The sequence below is a fragment of the Falco cherrug genome, chromosome 8 (genome assembly GCF_023634085.1).
Source record: "Falco cherrug isolate bFalChe1 chromosome 8, bFalChe1.pri, whole genome shotgun sequence".
In the NCBI taxonomy this organism is placed as follows: domain Eukaryota; kingdom Metazoa; phylum Chordata; class Aves; order Falconiformes; family Falconidae; genus Falco; species Falco cherrug.
The window spans coordinates 56,905,640-56,923,704 of NC_073704.1; the positions used below are offsets into that span (position 1 = coordinate 56,905,640).

General features: G+C 43.9%; 1 protein-coding gene across 2 annotated transcripts in view; it reads right to left on the bottom strand.

The window, feature by feature from the left end:
* SGCD (sarcoglycan delta) overlaps positions 1–18,065 on the bottom strand; it is a 349,797-nt gene that overhangs the window by 43,597 nt on the left and 288,135 nt on the right. For both annotated transcript variants that reach the window (XM_055719223.1, XM_055719224.1), the window contains 2 exons: positions 15,654–15,741; positions 13,240–13,359 (listed from right to left, as the gene is read on the bottom strand). In XM_055719223.1, the coding sequence (XP_055575198.1) occupies positions 13,240–13,359; positions 15,654–15,741 (208 nt within the window). The remainder of the gene's footprint in view (positions 1–13,239; positions 13,360–15,653; positions 15,742–18,065) is intronic.

Consider the following 18,065-nt stretch of genomic DNA (forward strand, 5'->3'; position numbering starts at 1 on the left):
TGAGAATTCAAATTGATCCTATGGCATTAATACAGATATTTAGCTCTTAACTTTATTATAAGCCTTCATCGTTACCAGTTGTCAAAAGCAGCTGTAACTTGCCAGTCATGAAGGTTATTATCACCAGATCTGTCCTCTCTCAACAGTTTGCAAATGATTTAAGTCTCTGCTTATCCACACAATTGCCTTGGCTATCAGCTTTGCAATGAAACTTAGCAAAAGACGCAGCCTGCACGTATCTGTGTAACAGAACAATGACTTTGCAGCAGAGGAAGATGAGGAAGCGGAGCTGGAGAGGTGCACACAGACAGTCTTGTACCCTTTCCACCTGTATTGTTTAAATGGTGACTTTACGCTGGTAGTTCTAATCCATTTTTACACACTTGATCAGCTACTTAAGTTATGCAAACCCCAAAATAACCATCTGCACATAACCAGAAATGTCTGCAGGATAAGGAGAAACTTTAGCATATTTCTAACGACTTGAGTTTTGTAGGCTTTCATTATTTAATTTAAATGCAGCAACCATCTTTGGAAACAAAGGCAGAGAAGACTCCAATGCAGCCATTTCAGGAAGGCTGAAAACAAAATAGGCTGCTGTTCTTTCCTTCACCTCCTTGATTTCCTTTCCCTACACACAGTTCTTAAACCTTCTTTTCCTGTCGCCTTCATTCCCAGATCCACGAAAGAGTCCCTTATGCACTAGGAACAGGAATGAGATTACCAAATCCTTCTTCTTCTCTCCTTTGATACAAGTTAGAAGTGAACGCTACTTGCCTTGATAAGGCTTCCTGCCTTGACAATATCGTTTCTTATGATTCTGTTTTAAGGACACAAAATCTCCCAAAGGGCCACCTGTCCCTGTCACTGAGTAGGACGTCAGCCACGAGGGGCTGCCGAGGGACCGGGACTGAGACATCCCTCCCTTGACTCTGGCTGTCAGCAGCTGAAGGACTCCTTGAGCTGGCAGTGCCACCCAGCCACCGGAGAGACACTGATAAGCTTTCCTCGCCTCACCTAATTATCATTTTAAGTGTCCCCATCTCTGTGTCAGGGGGCTCACAGATGAACAGAATACTCCGGAGGAGTTCTTCCTTTGGTTTCAACCTGATGATTTCACTGGATGCTTCTTCTGACTTGGACTGTGAAAACCAGTAAATAGCCATCCCCTTCTTTCTGTGTTACTGGAAATTTTAGAGACTTGGAATGTGCCCGCTCCCACCAGTCCTCTCCTCTACGTGGAAGGGTGTAGGTCTCTGCTGGGGGGAGCGGCAGCTCCTGCAGTGCCTCCCAAGGGAAACAACAGCTTTGGACAAATGCAACTGGACATTTGTGTCAAGGTCTGGCTCTTGGCCACTCTGGAAGTCCCCAGCCAGGCTGTGATAGCATCCATGTTTGGCAAAAGAACAAGGGAAGTTTGAGGGAAATGTGCTGTTGACACTGAACTGGGCTATTCTGGCCCTGCAGAGGAGAACTGGGATGTCATGGAGAAACAAATATTTGACCTCAGGGAATGGAAGAAGAGAGAGAGGATGAAATTATAAAATATAAAGTCCAAGGTCACGTGCTTAGAAAAGTAGTAAAAATTTCTTCTCTGTGTCGGATGCTTCCAGGACAGAAACGCCCCTGGACAAAGCTTGAGTGCCACTCATGATTCATGGCAGTGGGACAGGGCCAAAAGGAAGGCAAACGTGACGTTAAACTGAAAGGCAAGAGGCAAGTCTAACAGGAACATGGAAAAAAAAAATCACATTATTTTAAGAACCATCAAGGAATCCTTGAACTATTATGTAGCCCCCAGCTCATCCTCAGCGAGGAAAGTGTACAGAGAGGAAACACTGCCATGACTGCACAAAGAGGAAAAGTCCATCCTACAAAAGAATACTGGAAGGACTTGGCTTTTTAGCTTAGCAGCATGATGGCTAAGGAAGGATACAAATGCTGTGTATAAATACATTAGGAGGATAAATAACATGAAGGAAAAAGAACTACTGGCTCTAGGCCTATGTTGGCATGACAGCAAGCGGCAATAAACTGGCCCCAAATATATTTGGGAAGAAAAGTAAGTGTTTTCTAGCCAAAAGAGAAGCAAAAATGGGAGCAGCTTTTCAGTTACTTGGGACAGACAATGTAACAGATTTGACAGATTCATGACTATAAGATGTGGCGTTTCAAAAACAGGAGACAAGATCTGCAGGACCAGAAAGTGCCTGCTAGTCTTGCACTCCCCTAGTCTTATTTTCACTGTCCTCTGAGGAATGATGGGTTCTGGCAAATGATATTGATATACAGCTCTAAGAGTTCAAGAATTCGCTGTTACAATCCCCCTTCTCAATCAAAGCTGCTATATCCCCCTTCTCGCTTTACTGAGTATGAAGGAAACTTAAATTAAATTTATTATTGTACAACACAGCTTCTGCTTCCCCAATTACCTGTTATTAAAACATTTGCTATCTACCATGAAAAAAGGTTTAATACAAAATTTCTATTTTATTGCAAAGTACTGAAAATATTTTTTTTCCCATCTTACAAGACTCTCTGCTGCTGCTAAAGGTAACTTATCTGCAAACAGCCAAAGACAGTTGGGAGAAAACAATCATATAATTTGTATTTAAACATACTATACTGTACATCCCTAGGCGATACATTATTCTTTCTCACAGTATTATATCAGAGCGACTTCTATTAAAAGCCATACCTACTGATTCCCTCTTCTGACACCGTGTAATTTACCACCGATAAATGTTCATAAACAGTTTGACTGAAAAATCCATAAAGCCATTTCAGCTTTATTTTAAGTTCCATTTAATGTCCCTCAAAAATGATTTCATCAATGTGTTTCCATTAGCTGGTTCTCTGCCCAATAACTTAATTCCACACATCAGTCAGGAACTTATAAAGCATATGACAGGATCTACCTAAAATGTTTTGAATCACCATAAAGATTCACTCAGAGTGGGATTCCGTGCCCCCCCCCCCCCCCCCCCCTTCCAGTTTATAAGGTGTGGAAGCACAAATGTCAAAGACCCCAATATGTGTTCACTTCATGCAAGAACAAAAGCCAAGAGTCCTATGGCAAGGGAACATTTACAGGTCAACTTTGGGGTTTGGGGATCTTTTTTTCTTTTTTTTTTTTGGTTTCCTTTTCTTCTTTAAGACTCAGAAGAAAGACTGCATGAGGACAGCTCTGCCAAATAAGAGTTTGCATTTTCTGTGGCACTAGTAGTTCCTTAGAAGCCTACTGCCACATCCAGGAGACAAGCCTGGTTGCCGTTTGGACCACTGCAAGTGAGTTGCTGGAGCAACACCCAGCTTCTAGACCTCCTCTCACCTCCCTCTGCCCATTCTGCACCTGCCACGGGAGCCTCCAGTGCCACTGGGCTGTTGGACCTCGTGAACAGCTCCAGCTCCTGCACAGGAAGGCACTGTCCATCCTCGCTGCAGAGCAACCTGTCCTCACCGCTTCCAACATGGAAAGCAAGAAAACCAGCCAACGCACTGGGCTTCTGGCAATCACCTTGCTCTACAACGTGAATCCGAGACTTAGCATAAAACAAGGCGTTTTTAAATCCTGGTTTCACATTGAAACAAAGCAGAAGCATCATGTTCTGTGTGTGCATGTCGGTCTGCCAGTCTCCTGTTGAACAGTGCCTTCTGAAGCGTTCACCCTCTTCTTCCAAATGGGGAGCTGATTGATCAATCTCATGAGCTTTGTGAGAAAAGACCAAGAGATTACTAACACCCCACCAAGGCAAGGGCTCTGGCGTGAGCTCAACGCTGGCTGGATGCCAGCAACTCCACAGGGGAGAGAGGAGTTACAAACGCCCCAAGAAGAGAGGAAACGGCAGCTAGAACGTGCATCTTCTTAACCAGTGACAAATCCAGCCAGAGGAAAGTGGACATCAACAGCCCAGCACGCCCTGCTGCTTCTTGCTTTTCCTGCGTGCACCTGAGCTGCATGGAACTGTCCTGGCACCTTCCTTGGTGCAAAGGCAAGGGCCGTCCCTGCTCCCACTGCGCTCCAGCCACCGTGGCAAGGTACTGATCACTCTGCACAAAACTTGCTCGAGGCTTCTACTGCTATCAGCTGGATGGGAGAGAAGAAGAGCTCAAATGCAATGCAATGAGAGGTATTTTTAGACTAATGATTGATGCTCCTGCTGTCAAGGGTAGGTGGCAATCAGCTGAACAGCACTTGGGGGGGAACAGAACGTGAAAGAGAGAAATCAGGTTTCCGCTCAAGTGCAGATGCACCTAGTTAGTTATTCCCCACTTTCCTTTTTCTTTTCGTCCTAGACGACATATTTCTTTCCCACTCTTTGTTTTCTTTCAGTAATAATTCCAGACCCACAGTACACCTTTAGTGTTGTGTATCACTGGTTTATAATGAAATTGGAGTCTGAGAGCCCTGTGACAAACTTGGTGATTAAGCTGGCTTTAACAGTGTCTGCTCTTCAGCGCTTTGCCTTAATGTAGTACTGTGCAAATGAGGGGAGAAGGAGAAGGATTTGCTATGAGTTTTTTCTAGCTGAAGTCAAGAGGCAATGTGCAGCGTGCTGGTGATCTCCATAAACTACCTCTATTCCCACTGTTATTGATCAGGACACATTCAGCAATTTGTTAATGAAAACACCCATCTGAGAAGGTTCTCTCCTCTGCAGGTCTCATCAGGGTAATATGTGACAGGCTCCGAAAGGTGTCTGTGCAAACAGATGTCCAGGAAATAAATCCAATACAATACAGGTAGAAATGATTTGTGCCTGCTTCTTTTAATTCCTAGCTTTAAAAGCCTTATTCATCCTTAATTTATGTTTTTAAATGGATGAACATAGCAATTGCTGTTGCTCCCCTTGAATCCCATCAAATCTGAAATCAATAAGGGCTCCATTTCAGGGCCCAACAATAACAGCCTGGCTAGGTTAAGCCAGCACACTGAACAAAAGCCATAAAGCTTCATTCATGTTTCTTTCTAGGATACCATAAAAATAGTTCATTGCAAAGGTCTATCTATCTGCTTGCCTTCGTTGTCAAAGCATTGGGGAGTCGTTCTTTTAAGTGCAATCTATGTAATGAAATCACGTGCAGGTGATGATAATAAAAATGTAATATAATTTGTTTAGATGCTTTTCGATGTTGGTCTTGGCACTGTACGCACACAGGGAGTGAGTCAGCCCTTCGGCACTGGGCTGTGGTTGAGCGAGACCAGCCGGGAACTCCTTGTGACTCCAGCACTGCCAGCTCTGCTGGCTGGAGGAGAAGCAGTTATCTGACTCATTGTCCCAAGGCACAAATGGAGCTTGGTTTTAAGGTAGAAAACTTGCAAACAATAAGATGAACCACAAGCTCTAAGATGAGCATGTAGGTCATTAGTGATGGATGTGTCTGTGGACACACATCGACCTTCAACAGCCTAGCTTCAGTGGTTGAATATCTGAGAAAGGTAAGAACAGAAAAGAACAGAAGGGCTCCCATCCAAACTGAGAAAGACATACAAAGAAAGATTGCTGCAGCTTATGCTGACCTCTAGATATTTCCTTCTCGACTAGTTTTGGGGTCCCTCAACACTTTTTCTGCAGCTCAATGATAGCAATGTCATCACTGAATTCCTTTGAAGCTCTTCTTGGCATTCTGGTGCAAAGTTGCAAAGAAACTCAGGGAAGCACCTGAAGCAGGAATACACAGTGGAAATTCATCAAGTAGAATATTATGTGAGCTTCAAACGGATCAGGTTGTGAAGGCCGGGGAAGACACTTAGGAAATAAAACATAAATCTGCCACACTTTTAAACTTGATTTCAGTGTTTGGTAAGTATACGGTATGCTTCTTCCATAATCCTTGTGACATTTAATCAATATTAATCTGATGATGGATGATTCTTCTTTTTCCTTAAACAGCATTAAGACAACGCAACCTGAACACACATTTCAGCCTGGACTCGAAGCCTATAGACTTTACATAAATGTGATCCTTTTTGCCTGCAATGTACTCTGAAATAAAAGCAAACACAAGGAAAACTTCTCAGTATATCTCCCTCCCGACACACATTGTCCTCTCCGACAAAAGACGTTTACAATCTGGGTAAGCGGATTTCAAAAAAGGAGGGCAATGTTAGTTGGATTTGCCATTAAAAAGGAATGGACAACAGTGTCCACATCTATTGTCCTCAAGGAAGCAAAGCAGCCAGAAATATTCACTCAACAATTGTAGGTTTGTTCAAGATCTGACCATTTTAATTTCTTCCCTTATAGAATGGGACAAAAACTTTATTTGGAAGAAAGCACCCAAAAATCCCATTCCAACCTCTGGGGGAAAAACCCCCATCCAATTTAATCAAATATTTTTTTTTAAATAGAGTTTTTAAATTCTTTGTCACTGCTGATTGCAGATTAAATAATTTTTGACACCTGAATTTTACATTGAAACAGCAATAACACAATCCCTAACTGAGAGCAAATTTCCTTGTGGCTTTAATCACTGACAAGAATCATGTTCTCCCCTCCTCCCCCTTAATTTTGCTAAAGATAATTTTTTTTCCCCAGCATCAAAGCTCTGCAGCGAGTGCAAAGAAATGTGATGAAACTCCGCTGCCATGACTGAAGGCTACAGACAGCGGAGGCTGTTCCCAGTCTTGCTAGTGCCAGTGCTAAAACCTGGTATCTTCATTTGCCAGCCTATTTCCCTGCTTTCCTTGGTTTATGCTCTGTCCTTTTACCGCAGCACCAATGACTACATGACAGCCTGGCAATTGCTGCAGGACTGCATTAGTGTTACCGCTTAATTACCTATAGGGAGTGCGTAGCGAATATTCGTAGCTGCTTCCTAAAGAAGTTCATACATCTCCAGCAAAAGGTGAAATGCCTGTCCCGGCCTCGTGAGCAGCGCCGTCGTGGCACGCTTTGCTCTTGCCGAGAACACAAAAGGGAGCTCTGGAGCAACTGCTACCTCTCGGTGCCGTTGAAGCAGCCTGAGCAAGGAGCTCATTTGCAATGGGATGAACTGGGAAAGACCTCTGACCCCAGGCTGATGGTACAGCGTGCTTTCCAGAAGCCCAGCGGGGTACCCCAGCACGGCACCACGGCCACGCTTCAGCAGCGCCGAGCCATCCCGGAGTTACAGGCAGCTCCCTCTCCGCTGTCTTTGCAAAGGAAAAGTATCATCGTGGGAAAATATTTCAGTTGCTAAGTAATGAGTCTTGTAGCACCATTTCTCCTTTGAAAAACCTACTGACAGACCTGTAGTAAGGACACGTTTTTCAGGAAAAGGTATAAAACCCACAATAAAAAGATTCAAGCTTGGCATTTATCCTCAGGCGTAAAGTTGCAGCAGACTCAATGCTGAGGCCAGAAAGCTCCGTTTCCTCTCTGGATCAGGCCTGATTTCAACACTTGGCCACAGAAGTTGTTCCTTCTGCCACAAAGAAATCAGCAAAATGCCGTTTTGAAATCATAATGGCTGCTCTAAAGGGTCAAACAGGCATGTCCTGACCCATAAATAATTGCTTCTGAAGAACGGTGCACGCAACAAAAATGGGTTACAATTTCTGAAAGTTGTTAAATCTCTCAGTTACACTGTCCTCTGAAATGACTGGAACCAGTTGAATAGCATTCTGGATTATTTTAATGAAATGTAACTATTCTTGCACTCATTGAAGTTCCTCTGCTGCAAATATTGCAGCAAACACCAGTTAGAAAGGACAAGCCACACAGCTACTAAAATATTAATACTGAGAAGGGTGAGCAGAGTGCTTTAACCAAGCGGGCACTGCAGCCACAGTTCCTCAGGGTTCCTCCCAGATCACGCTAACACAAGGCTCCCTGAACACGCGTGTAGATGTGCAGCTTTAGGGCCAGCTGGGCCAGCTCACACAGACACACAGATCACCACATTCAGATGAAATTGTGTTCTCCTCCCGTCTAAGTGAAGGACGTTGCAAACCCTGCCATTGCAACTACACTGCAACATCCTTAACCCTGCCATGGGTACTGAAACCCAGCACCTTGTAACCTGCAAATACACAGCAGGTTATTCCCCCCAGTTCCCAACAACAGAAACCCCCAACCCAAACCCACCCGTATAAAAGCACTTTCTATGAGACAGTCACACAGAGACCGCACGGACTGTAAGCTTGGGCTGTGTTGCTTTTATCGCTGGTACTCCCCCACTGAAACCTCTGAGGTCCTTAATATACAGCTCATAAATAAAATGCTGGAAACGTGCCTTGGAATTAATTAATCCAAACTTATTAATGAATCTGTAATAACATTTCAACAGCTGACTCCTCTTTTCAGGTGCATTCCCAGGCACTTGGTGAGAAACTAGAACACAACCTGCTCCCAAACGAACGTTCCTGGAAGTCTAACCTGCAGTCAGCATTTGCATGCTCCACGCAGTCCGTCACCCAGAGGGAATATGCTACAGTGGAAAAAAAGCTACAAGGCAGAAATACAGCTGATCATTTGAAGGGAGGGCATGCAAGGGGCTGGCGAGATCAAAGGTGCGTGTTAGCCAGCTGTGTTGTGGGGGAGGACTGCGATGCTGCACATCTTCTGCAGAGAAGCTCCTGCATCTTTATACGGGCAGATGAAAGGCATCCTACCCCACCCTAAATACAGCTATTTTAGTTACGGTTTGCCACAGTGAAAAGCTTTAGCTGAATTTTTATCATCAGATTACATTAGGAGAAAAGCTTAGGCTATGGTAGTATAAATGTCTAAGTGAGAGGCACATTTTCCAGGGACCCAGAGCGGGAGCAACCTGGGAGTACTCCCTGTATACTTGTATTACAGAAATGGTACCTTGTGGTTTTAGGATTAATCCCATCCTTATTGCAAAGCAAAATGGTAATCTTAAGAGCAGTTAAGAAAACCTGGTTGATTTGTAACGGGAGAGCGTCCAGCCCATGCAATCCCACCTCCCACGCAAACCTTCCTCCACCACTCAAACCCAGGGACTGCAAAAGCTTGTAAGCTGCAGGAACGCGTCTTTTGCATTTTTATCTCAGCTCACTGCAAAGCATGTGGATTCCCATCAATATTTAGTCTTAAAAAAAAAATAATGGTTAAATCCATCATAAATATTAAACACCAGAGTACGCTGGCAAGTTTCCCTGAACACAAACTTCAGAAAGTAATCTCCAAAAAAGATGTCAAGGCCCTTGGGAGAGCTGACACTGGCATGTCATCAGATGTTGTCTTATAAGGCTAAATTAAGCATCTGACCAGAGTTTAATTTCTGTAAAAACTCATGGTAATTTAAATTGCTTTAGATTTAATTAAAAATGCTTTTTCTATAGAGATAATAATGTAACTCTGTTAATTAGTATCCAGTGGCATCTAGAGGGCATATTTAATAACTAATCTGGAGAATAAATAGAGCTAATTAACAGTCAGAATAATGCTTTATGATTGTCTTTTGTTTATAAATGCTCTAACGTTCAATATGCTATTAAGTGAAATTGGTAATGAGTATATATCAAAATTATTTTTTAATGCTCTTTTAACTAAAGAGTTTCTTTTGCACCATTCTTCAGGCGGGCTGAACGCATTTTGTTTCTGGAGGGGGGGAGGAGGGGGGAAGGCGAACCGCTGCATGACGCACCGCAGGCAAATTCAATCAGGACTCATTCCTTCATCTCCCATAAGGCAGCCCATACGTGTTTATGAGCCCGGGGGGTGGGGTGGGGTGGGCATCCAGCCAGGCATTAGCTTGTGCCTATGTTGTGTCTGCCAAAGTGCACTGCTGGCCGTGGCAACGGGCAGCGCAGAAGGGTGTGCACGTCACCCCCCGCACCGCCACGGTGCCCTTCGGCGGGCAGAGAAGTGGCTGAGTTTGCTTTCAAAACCTAAGCCTTGCAAAACCAGGGCTGCAGATCTGAGGAATGAGACCCGCTCCGAAGTTTGCTGCAGTATCTTTTAAAAGACCGTGAGCTGCTCAAATGCTCCAGAAGCGAAGCCTGTAAAAGAAAGGGGTGCTAACCACGAGAACGTGCTGCCACCCCGTGCCGCCACAAGGGTGGAGGAGATGGCTGGGCAACCGCAGGCACTGCAGAGGAGCTTGGAAAGAGAAGGACAGAATGGATTTGGCATCAGGCTCAGTTTCTGCATGACTTCTTGCAGGCAAACACGAGCTCCTTCTGAGTCATCCGGACCGATGCAGCTGCTGAGCTCCCGGCCGGCTCTGAGCAAGGCAGAGGGAGCTTGTGCATGTGTTTGCGAAAGGCTGCACGGCTGCCAGCAGAGCTGACCATGGCCAAAGGGCTCAGAGGGCTGCCCCTGTCCTCAAACACAAGTTCCCATTATCCTCCAATCTCTCCTATGACGATAGGTTTGGCTGGATTTGCTAAATCAAATAAAACCATCGAAGACCTCTAAGTTACATTGTGCATGAAAAGCAGAGGGGACCAACTCTGTCTTTCTGTGCCCTTTAACAGTTATAAATCAGAAATAACTCCCCAAAACACAACTAACATAAAAAGCACTTTCATTTGGTAATCTGCACTACCCATGCTGTGCAATTTTTTGAAGCACCATCAAATGCAGCACATGTCCTACTTGTATTTGTTTTTATCCACAATTCTGTTATTCTTCCCTTTTTTAATGCCTTACCAATGCTGAAAAACACTTTAGCTACCCAGAGTAGAGTCCATTTCAAAACAGGAAAGCACCTCTTTTCTCAAGACAAAGCTTTAGCATTGTAGAACAAACTTTGAGAATCAGCTTTGAAGAGTGTACAAAGAAAAAAAACCTAATTATCATTAACAAGATTAAAAGCTAGCCACAAGCTCAGTAACTGCTGCTCTAACCTCTGCGAGACGACTTTCATGCCAGATTGCAGACACACACTTCTTTCTACAACAAGTACATGTTCAGCAATAACACGAACAAGTTAAGATTATTTACATAGCGTAGACAGGTGTCAGCAGACACATACCAACAGCACCTGAGATCCCAAACACCAGAAAAATGATCAAAGGAATTTGTCTGTGTACTACAAGTTGGACTAGCCTCGAGTGCAGACAAAAACACTGGAAGAAATACGAACATACGGTATAGCACTTCCCAGCATGGCAAACAGCCATGGCAAACACTTTTGGAGATAAAATTAGATTGGGGAAGCAAAGCTGGAGAAAAATAAAGCCAAGCATGAACTCTGAAAGCATTTCAGCTCAAGGTCATAGGAATATTTGCGATTTAACATCACCAGTGGTATCATTCTACCTCTTCTTTGCTGATAGATCTGCATAAACCAAATAAACCCCGACACACAGATGCAGGTAAAAATGAAAATGCACTACAGTGGTTAGCGGTATTTTTTATGCTGCTTATTCTGGAGCCTAGATCGAGGCAGAAACTCAATATAACTATCAAAAATAATTCCTGCTTTCTCTGAAGAGTACAAAGTAAATAAAAAGCACCATTTTTGTACATAATCTGAAAAGGAGTACTTGCAACTTGTAAGGAAAAGATTCTGTATTTTTTTTTAAGAACCAGTGACATAAATCTCTCTCATTTTAAGATCTCCAAGAAAACAATTAAAAACTGTTACTTCCTGACTTCACCTGTCCTGCACAAAGACTGTATTAGGTCTGAAGAGTGCAGTGCAAAGGGAGATTCGCAGTACAATGCCGATTGTGAGAAACGTTCCCCAGCTCTGTAACACTGCAAGAATCTTGAATGGTCATTTTCAAGGTTTTAAGCTAAAAAAGATACTGTTAGTTTTGTGAAGTGCAACACTTACTCTACAAAACTCACCAAGCTTTAAAATAGCTGGTGACTGAACTAGTCCAGTATGTAACAACAGCGACCTGCACAGAGCTACACCTGGTTGGTCTACAAACAGGCACCTTCTAGAGTAGCGTTACGCGCGGTAACCTAAAATGTTCAGGGTTGGATACAAAGTCCCATTCATGATGGTTAGACTTCAAGGCGTTTAAGCTCCTTTAGATTATACATAGTATACTAATAAAATGCTATGTAATATATAGAAATAATAATAATGATAATAATAACAACAACAACTATACATAATTTTAATCTCCTTCATTGATCTCTTTGTTTTTAGGAGCTTACTAGAGAAGTACGGAGCAATTTGGAGCAAACATCCATCCATGTCAAGCTATTAGAAAACTGTCAGTGCATCCACAGAGACCAGTGGCACCGTTCTGTGACTAACTGCCAGCAATACTGAGCTACCCAGCCTGGTCCTGCATGAAAACATTCACCAGCAAATCTCAGACTAACCAAAGAGCACGGATTGAACTGGAGAGCAAGAGAATTCAAGTTCCTAAGAGGTAATTTCATATAATTTATCAAATATATTTTTAAATTTCAGAATTACTATAACTGTTTCCTTTTTTTCTAATTAAAAAAAAAAAAAATCCAAAGAAACAACAAGCAACCCCCATGCCCAAACCCAAAGTGTATCTCCCCAATTTTTGTTAGGAAGTACCAATGCCAAGCCTAGCAGGCAGGACAGCTGGGGAGGCAGATCCTGCACAGGCAAAGGAGAGCTCAGGGTGCCCTGTCTGTCTCAAGGGGCAGACGAGGGAGTGGTGGCATCGGTGATGTCGACCTCCCGTGCACGGGACACTGAACCCTACCCACCACATAGCTGAAGACGGCTCAGAGATGCACACTGTACTCCTGCACGCGGCTAACGAAAGATAGCCAATTTAAAGACCGCCAAACTCTTCAGAGAATTAATGTGGGGTCCTAATCCCTGCTGACTTTCTCGCTGCATGTCTCCTCATCCCTGCTGACTTTCTCGCTGCATGTCTCCTCATCCCTGCTGACTTTCTCGCTGCATGTCTCCTCCTTGGCATTTGCTTTAGAATGAAGGAGAAGCTGGTGAAAGTGGTGCGATCAAAAGCATGAAGCCTAGAGGTTTCCCTACATACAGTGACTGCAGACATGGAAGCATCCTTAGAGCAATCCCTCACTGTCCTTCATCCCAGACCCAAGAGATAAAGTTGTTCTTCCTAAAGCTACTTCATTGAGCCAGACAAACCCCTTCCAGGGGAGTTCCTTCTGGAGGGAAATAACACATTGTGCAAGCTAAGAAACCCCTCAGATAGAAACTCCTGGCCGTTACCTGCTTGGGGAAGATTCAAAGCAGTAAAGAGAGTGCAAGGCTTTATCTCCAAAAGAAGCTTTCCGCAAGCATCAAGGAAAGTCAGGCAAAACTATACTAAAATTTGAAGAGGCGCATATTAAAACAGTGATTTAGTGCATAATCTTTTACCTAAAACTCTCAGTCTCTCTGCTCCAACCACCACTTCGTTGTCATCTGCAGAAAACAGCAATTTTCCAGAGAGGGTTTTCACCTCAAATTTTTGGCTGTGTGCTTCCACTGCTTGGGGACCTAGAGGGAAGAAGCACAATGTTTAAGTGAAAAGTATAAGAAAATCACACAGTAGCTTCATATGTTTAATAAACCCATCTGCTGAGATTGTCCTAACAGCTCTGCAGATACAATCAGCATCCCACACATCAAAAAGGGAGGTCTGTGCTTTTCAGAGTGCGACCTCTCATTAGAAAAGGCCACTGTTTTCTACCCAAATAACCACCTCAACTATTTCTACTTACAATTTTGTTAATGCTTATGTGTGTTATAAAATCACCGTTACACTTTGAATAGCCAGGAAATTTTTACAAAGAGATGGACCCACATGCGAATAGCAATGAACATGCCCAGCCATGCTTTCAGAGAATTGGTGCAGCTGTAAGAGGCATCAAGAGTTCCTGAGTCCATTTTGCTTGGACTGATGCTGCCATGTAAAATATTCCTGGGTTTCTCCCTGTTAAATATACCCGGATTAAAATGATAACGGTGTCATGCACAGTCCAATTAAAAAAAAACCAATAAACAACCCCAAAAGAAGACATCACCACAGGAGCAAACATCTTCCGTCATACCATTTCAAGCATGTGTAGGCCAAGACAAATGACAGTCTTCCACGTTTCAGAAAGTTTTTAGACGAGTCAGACTTTCTTTCATAGCTCTTATTTCAGTTCTGCTGCTTCTCCCGCAGGCTGCTGTGCATGGCAGCCCTGGAAAGCCTCTGGCAACGTGTTTTGTTGTGGAGCCTGATAAACATCAGCTGTCTGAATAGCAATTCTGTGCAGGTCTCTGGCTCAAAGGCTGCATAGCGCAGACCTCTCGGTTACCAACCTAAGCTAAACTTTGGACAAATCATGATCTAACAGCCCTGTACAACTCAGGCCAAGCCACAGCCTCCCAGGAATATGCTGCTGCACAGGGCAGGTGATGGGACTTTGCATGGATTCTGGCCATCTTCATGACTAGCCTCATTTCTCCAAAGACAAGGGAAGGAAGACCTGAAAGCCAGTACTTTCTTGCAGGCAGTTCCACACTCCATCTATACCCGTATCCCTGCACAAGTCATCTGTATTGGCGTCAGCGCGCACAGAATCATTGGCATGGTTTGCACTACAAAAAAGCGAAGCTATGCTGAGATGCCTGGAAACACTTAAAAAACTCTTGCAGGCATTCTGAGAGAATCCAGTAATTTAAGTTTGATTTGTATCTTGCTAATTAACTGCCTCCCTACTCATCACTGTAGCACAGACTACATGGGACCACATTGCTGCTCTGCTCTGAAACCAAAGCTGCTGCTGAATGCAGAAATGAGCTCAATAACCAGAACATCACACTGGGAGACATCACTGACTGCATCCTCCCAAGCTCTCCCGACAGGGAGGTGCTTACGTGAACCAAATACCCTCTTGAAAAATATATGGAGAGCCAACAATCTCAACATGTTGATTCTGAACGTGAGAATCAGGGAGCTTGGGGTTGAATTTATTTCTTCCCTCCAGTCGGTTTTCACACACGCTGCTTAAATCATTGCTTACTGAAGCTGCATATTTAATTATTTAATACTGTGACTAGAGGCCAAGATGTTATATAAGCAAACCAAACAACCCAGCCTCATATAGAAACAACATGTTTATGGATTACTGGCTTTGCCACACAGCAATACTTCTCCCGGTCCCTAGATAAATCTCAATAAATGAATGTCTATCCTATATCATATATATATATATATTATATTATCATATATAATGCATTAGGCTTTTCAACCCAAATTACACATGCATTCATTCAAATGCTGCTGTGCACTGGGGATTTATGAAACACCCATTCCCCATCAAACACATTCAGGCTTGGGAGCACGAGAGTGTTCTTCATCAGCATACGGGCACAGAGAGCTCTAAATTGCGGTGTCCCACCCCAGCCGCAGTTAATCTGCAGAGTTCCCAAGATCTCAGGCAAATCAAAAGTGGCTCAGGAAAAGCCTGTGCCTGTTACAATGGAAATGTCAGCCTGCATATGTTGTTCTTGACCCTGACATGGTTCAACTAACCTTTCTGTCTCTGGCTTGGCTTTCAAATGAAAACGATGGTCTGCTTCGTTATCAGAAAACACCAGCCAGCTGCCTCTCCAGCACGGCTTTCATGTCTCCAGCTTTGTTTCTACAAAGTGGAGCGAAGTTTCCATTTGTACTTCACAAGACACCTGGGCTCCCCTCCCGCGTGCTGTCTAAAGGCAGCACAGCATCTCACAACACACACACACACACACACACTTTCATCCCTCCTTAATTCTTCCACATAGCTTTCCCCCCTCCTTACCTGTTACAAGGCGAGTGAGGACTTTAGTCTTCTCATTGAGGATGTTCACCGTCACGTTCCTGGCAGACTGGAAGTACAGTGGGTTGCCCTGGAACAAGACCACGAGAGCAAGCACGTGAGGTGGGGATGGCTGCCCCAGACCAGCCTGCCTGAGACACCTGGAGCTCTGCCCAACGCTGCTGGGCTGCCGTCAATGGCCCAAGGCTGGGCACCTGGCCGAGGTGCAGGCTGCCTTGCACTGTTTTTATTGTCCAGGATAAAACCAGAGTCCACACCCCTGTTTGGCCCAGTTAATGTCCCAGAGCCTGGCCCTGTTTTAGGGATAATTAGCTTTATTGGCAGTTTAAGCCAAGCAACCTGTTATTTTAAAATGTGCAGGTGACAGGGGACCTGACCTAAGCTTTCCGAAGGTCATGGTGCTTTGGGAGGGCGGCTGGCTGCAGCAGTGCGTTTCAGAGTCAAATCTGCAATACGGCACACAGCTTCAGATGGCTCCCCGGGGTGACCGTGTCTGCCTGCCACACAGCCGCGAGTCAGCCATGCCCAGGGGCTGTGAACGAGAAAAACTTACTGACATGTAGAAAGTGCCTTAGTTCTCAAAGCACTTATGAGCCATCTGGCACGTACCACCATCACATTCCAGACCGGGTTGTCAGCTTGGGACCAGACCCATCCCATTGGGTCTGGAGGTACACAAGACACGAAGTCTTCCCCATTCCCCACTTGACCACGTGGTTTTCTGCCCATTTTTCATTTTTATGCTTTAAATATACCTCTGAGAGAAGAGCTAGAGCAGCTGTTAACACAGAGAAGCCACACAGCTACCTGGCAGCATCCATCTCAGGTATTTCTCCCGCAGAGCAAAGCCAAAGAAAACCCACTGAGAAAACCATCTGGCTCCTTCTGTGCGCAAACGCATCCAAGGCACCTGGGAACTCGTGTTTTCTACAGGCAGTTCCAGTCTACACAGTTGGTTTCTCGGGGGCTATTAGCCACCTACGGCACTAGCACAGGGTGACCCCAACTTAAATCAGCCAAAAATCTAATGTGCGAGGTGGAAATTCCCTGCCAGAATCTCTTCATAATGTCTAAAGCCGGCAGCTGATTAAATTAATCAACTGACTAAGCCACAGGACCAGTAGAGGGAATGGAATAGCAAGAGAATCAACAAGGAGTTGAAAATTTTATTCCCATGTACTTCCTCAACCAGAGTCTTTCTCCAGTGCTTCAAAATCTTTCCATTGGGAATGAAAACTCAGGCTGAGCATAGAGGATCTTGTAGGTCAGACGTGTTCTCCTTGCCTCCTGAATTTGTAAGGAATGTAACTACTATTTGCAGAGATGCTATTTTTCTGGATAGGAGTAAGGCAGGAGGAGTAAGTTGTCTGCATACAAAACATAACAGGAGCACAGGGATGCACTCATGGAGCCCTGCGAGGGACTGGAGCTTCAAGGAACACTTCTAGTGATGGGAAAATGATTCCCAGCAGTATCTGCAGAAAAAACATCTCAGAAAGCTAAAACAAAACCAGCCCCACGTATGACCAAATATTCACAACAACTGCATTTGTGGCCTTAACTATCTGTGCTGCATGCACCCATAGGATCAGCCCTCCAGCAAAAAAGGGGGGAATGGGATTTATTCCATCAATTATAACTAGAGCATTAAAGCTATATTTGGACTATTTGTGACTAAATAAAAATAATAAAGAGAAAGAATTCCACTTAATCATTTCCAGACCTTGGACAAGTTTCAGAAGCTCTTGGTGTCTCATTCTCCTCACAGAGTAAATGAGAATAAATCATCCTTCTATACCTCTGTGATATGTTTGACATCTTAAGTAATATAGTATATGAAACTGACATACTATTAATAAATTAGAAGTAAGGAACAGTGGTAATGACTGCTAACGATTTTGCTCTTTTTGTTATTTTTTATTTGTGGTTTTCTAGAACCTAGAAATTGACGTTGATTACTATTCTATGGTCAACAGCACAGAAAAAAAGATGGCTTCACTTGAAAACCCACTTGCTCTAGTATCAATTCTCCACAGCCTTGATCAGGGACCTAATGTGAACACCCCTAGCGAGAGCAGTTTACTACTGCATTTTCATCACACGCTCACAGATGGAGGATATTTTGAAAAGCAGAGAGCTACAATCTGTATAATCTATAGTCATCGGTGAGATTATAATTGCTGTAAACATGCCATATGAAGCACAGGAAAGTCACAGTTTTGATTTGCGCTATTTGACTTCTGTTTATGGCCTTATGCAAGTAGCTAGAGTGCTTTGAGAAGGCCAGGAAACCTTCTGGTCCAAATTCAGGTAGGAAAAATCATTCAGTTCCCGTGGCTTTGAAACTCTGTCACTGATCTGTGTAACAGGAGACAGCACTGTACAAGTACTACA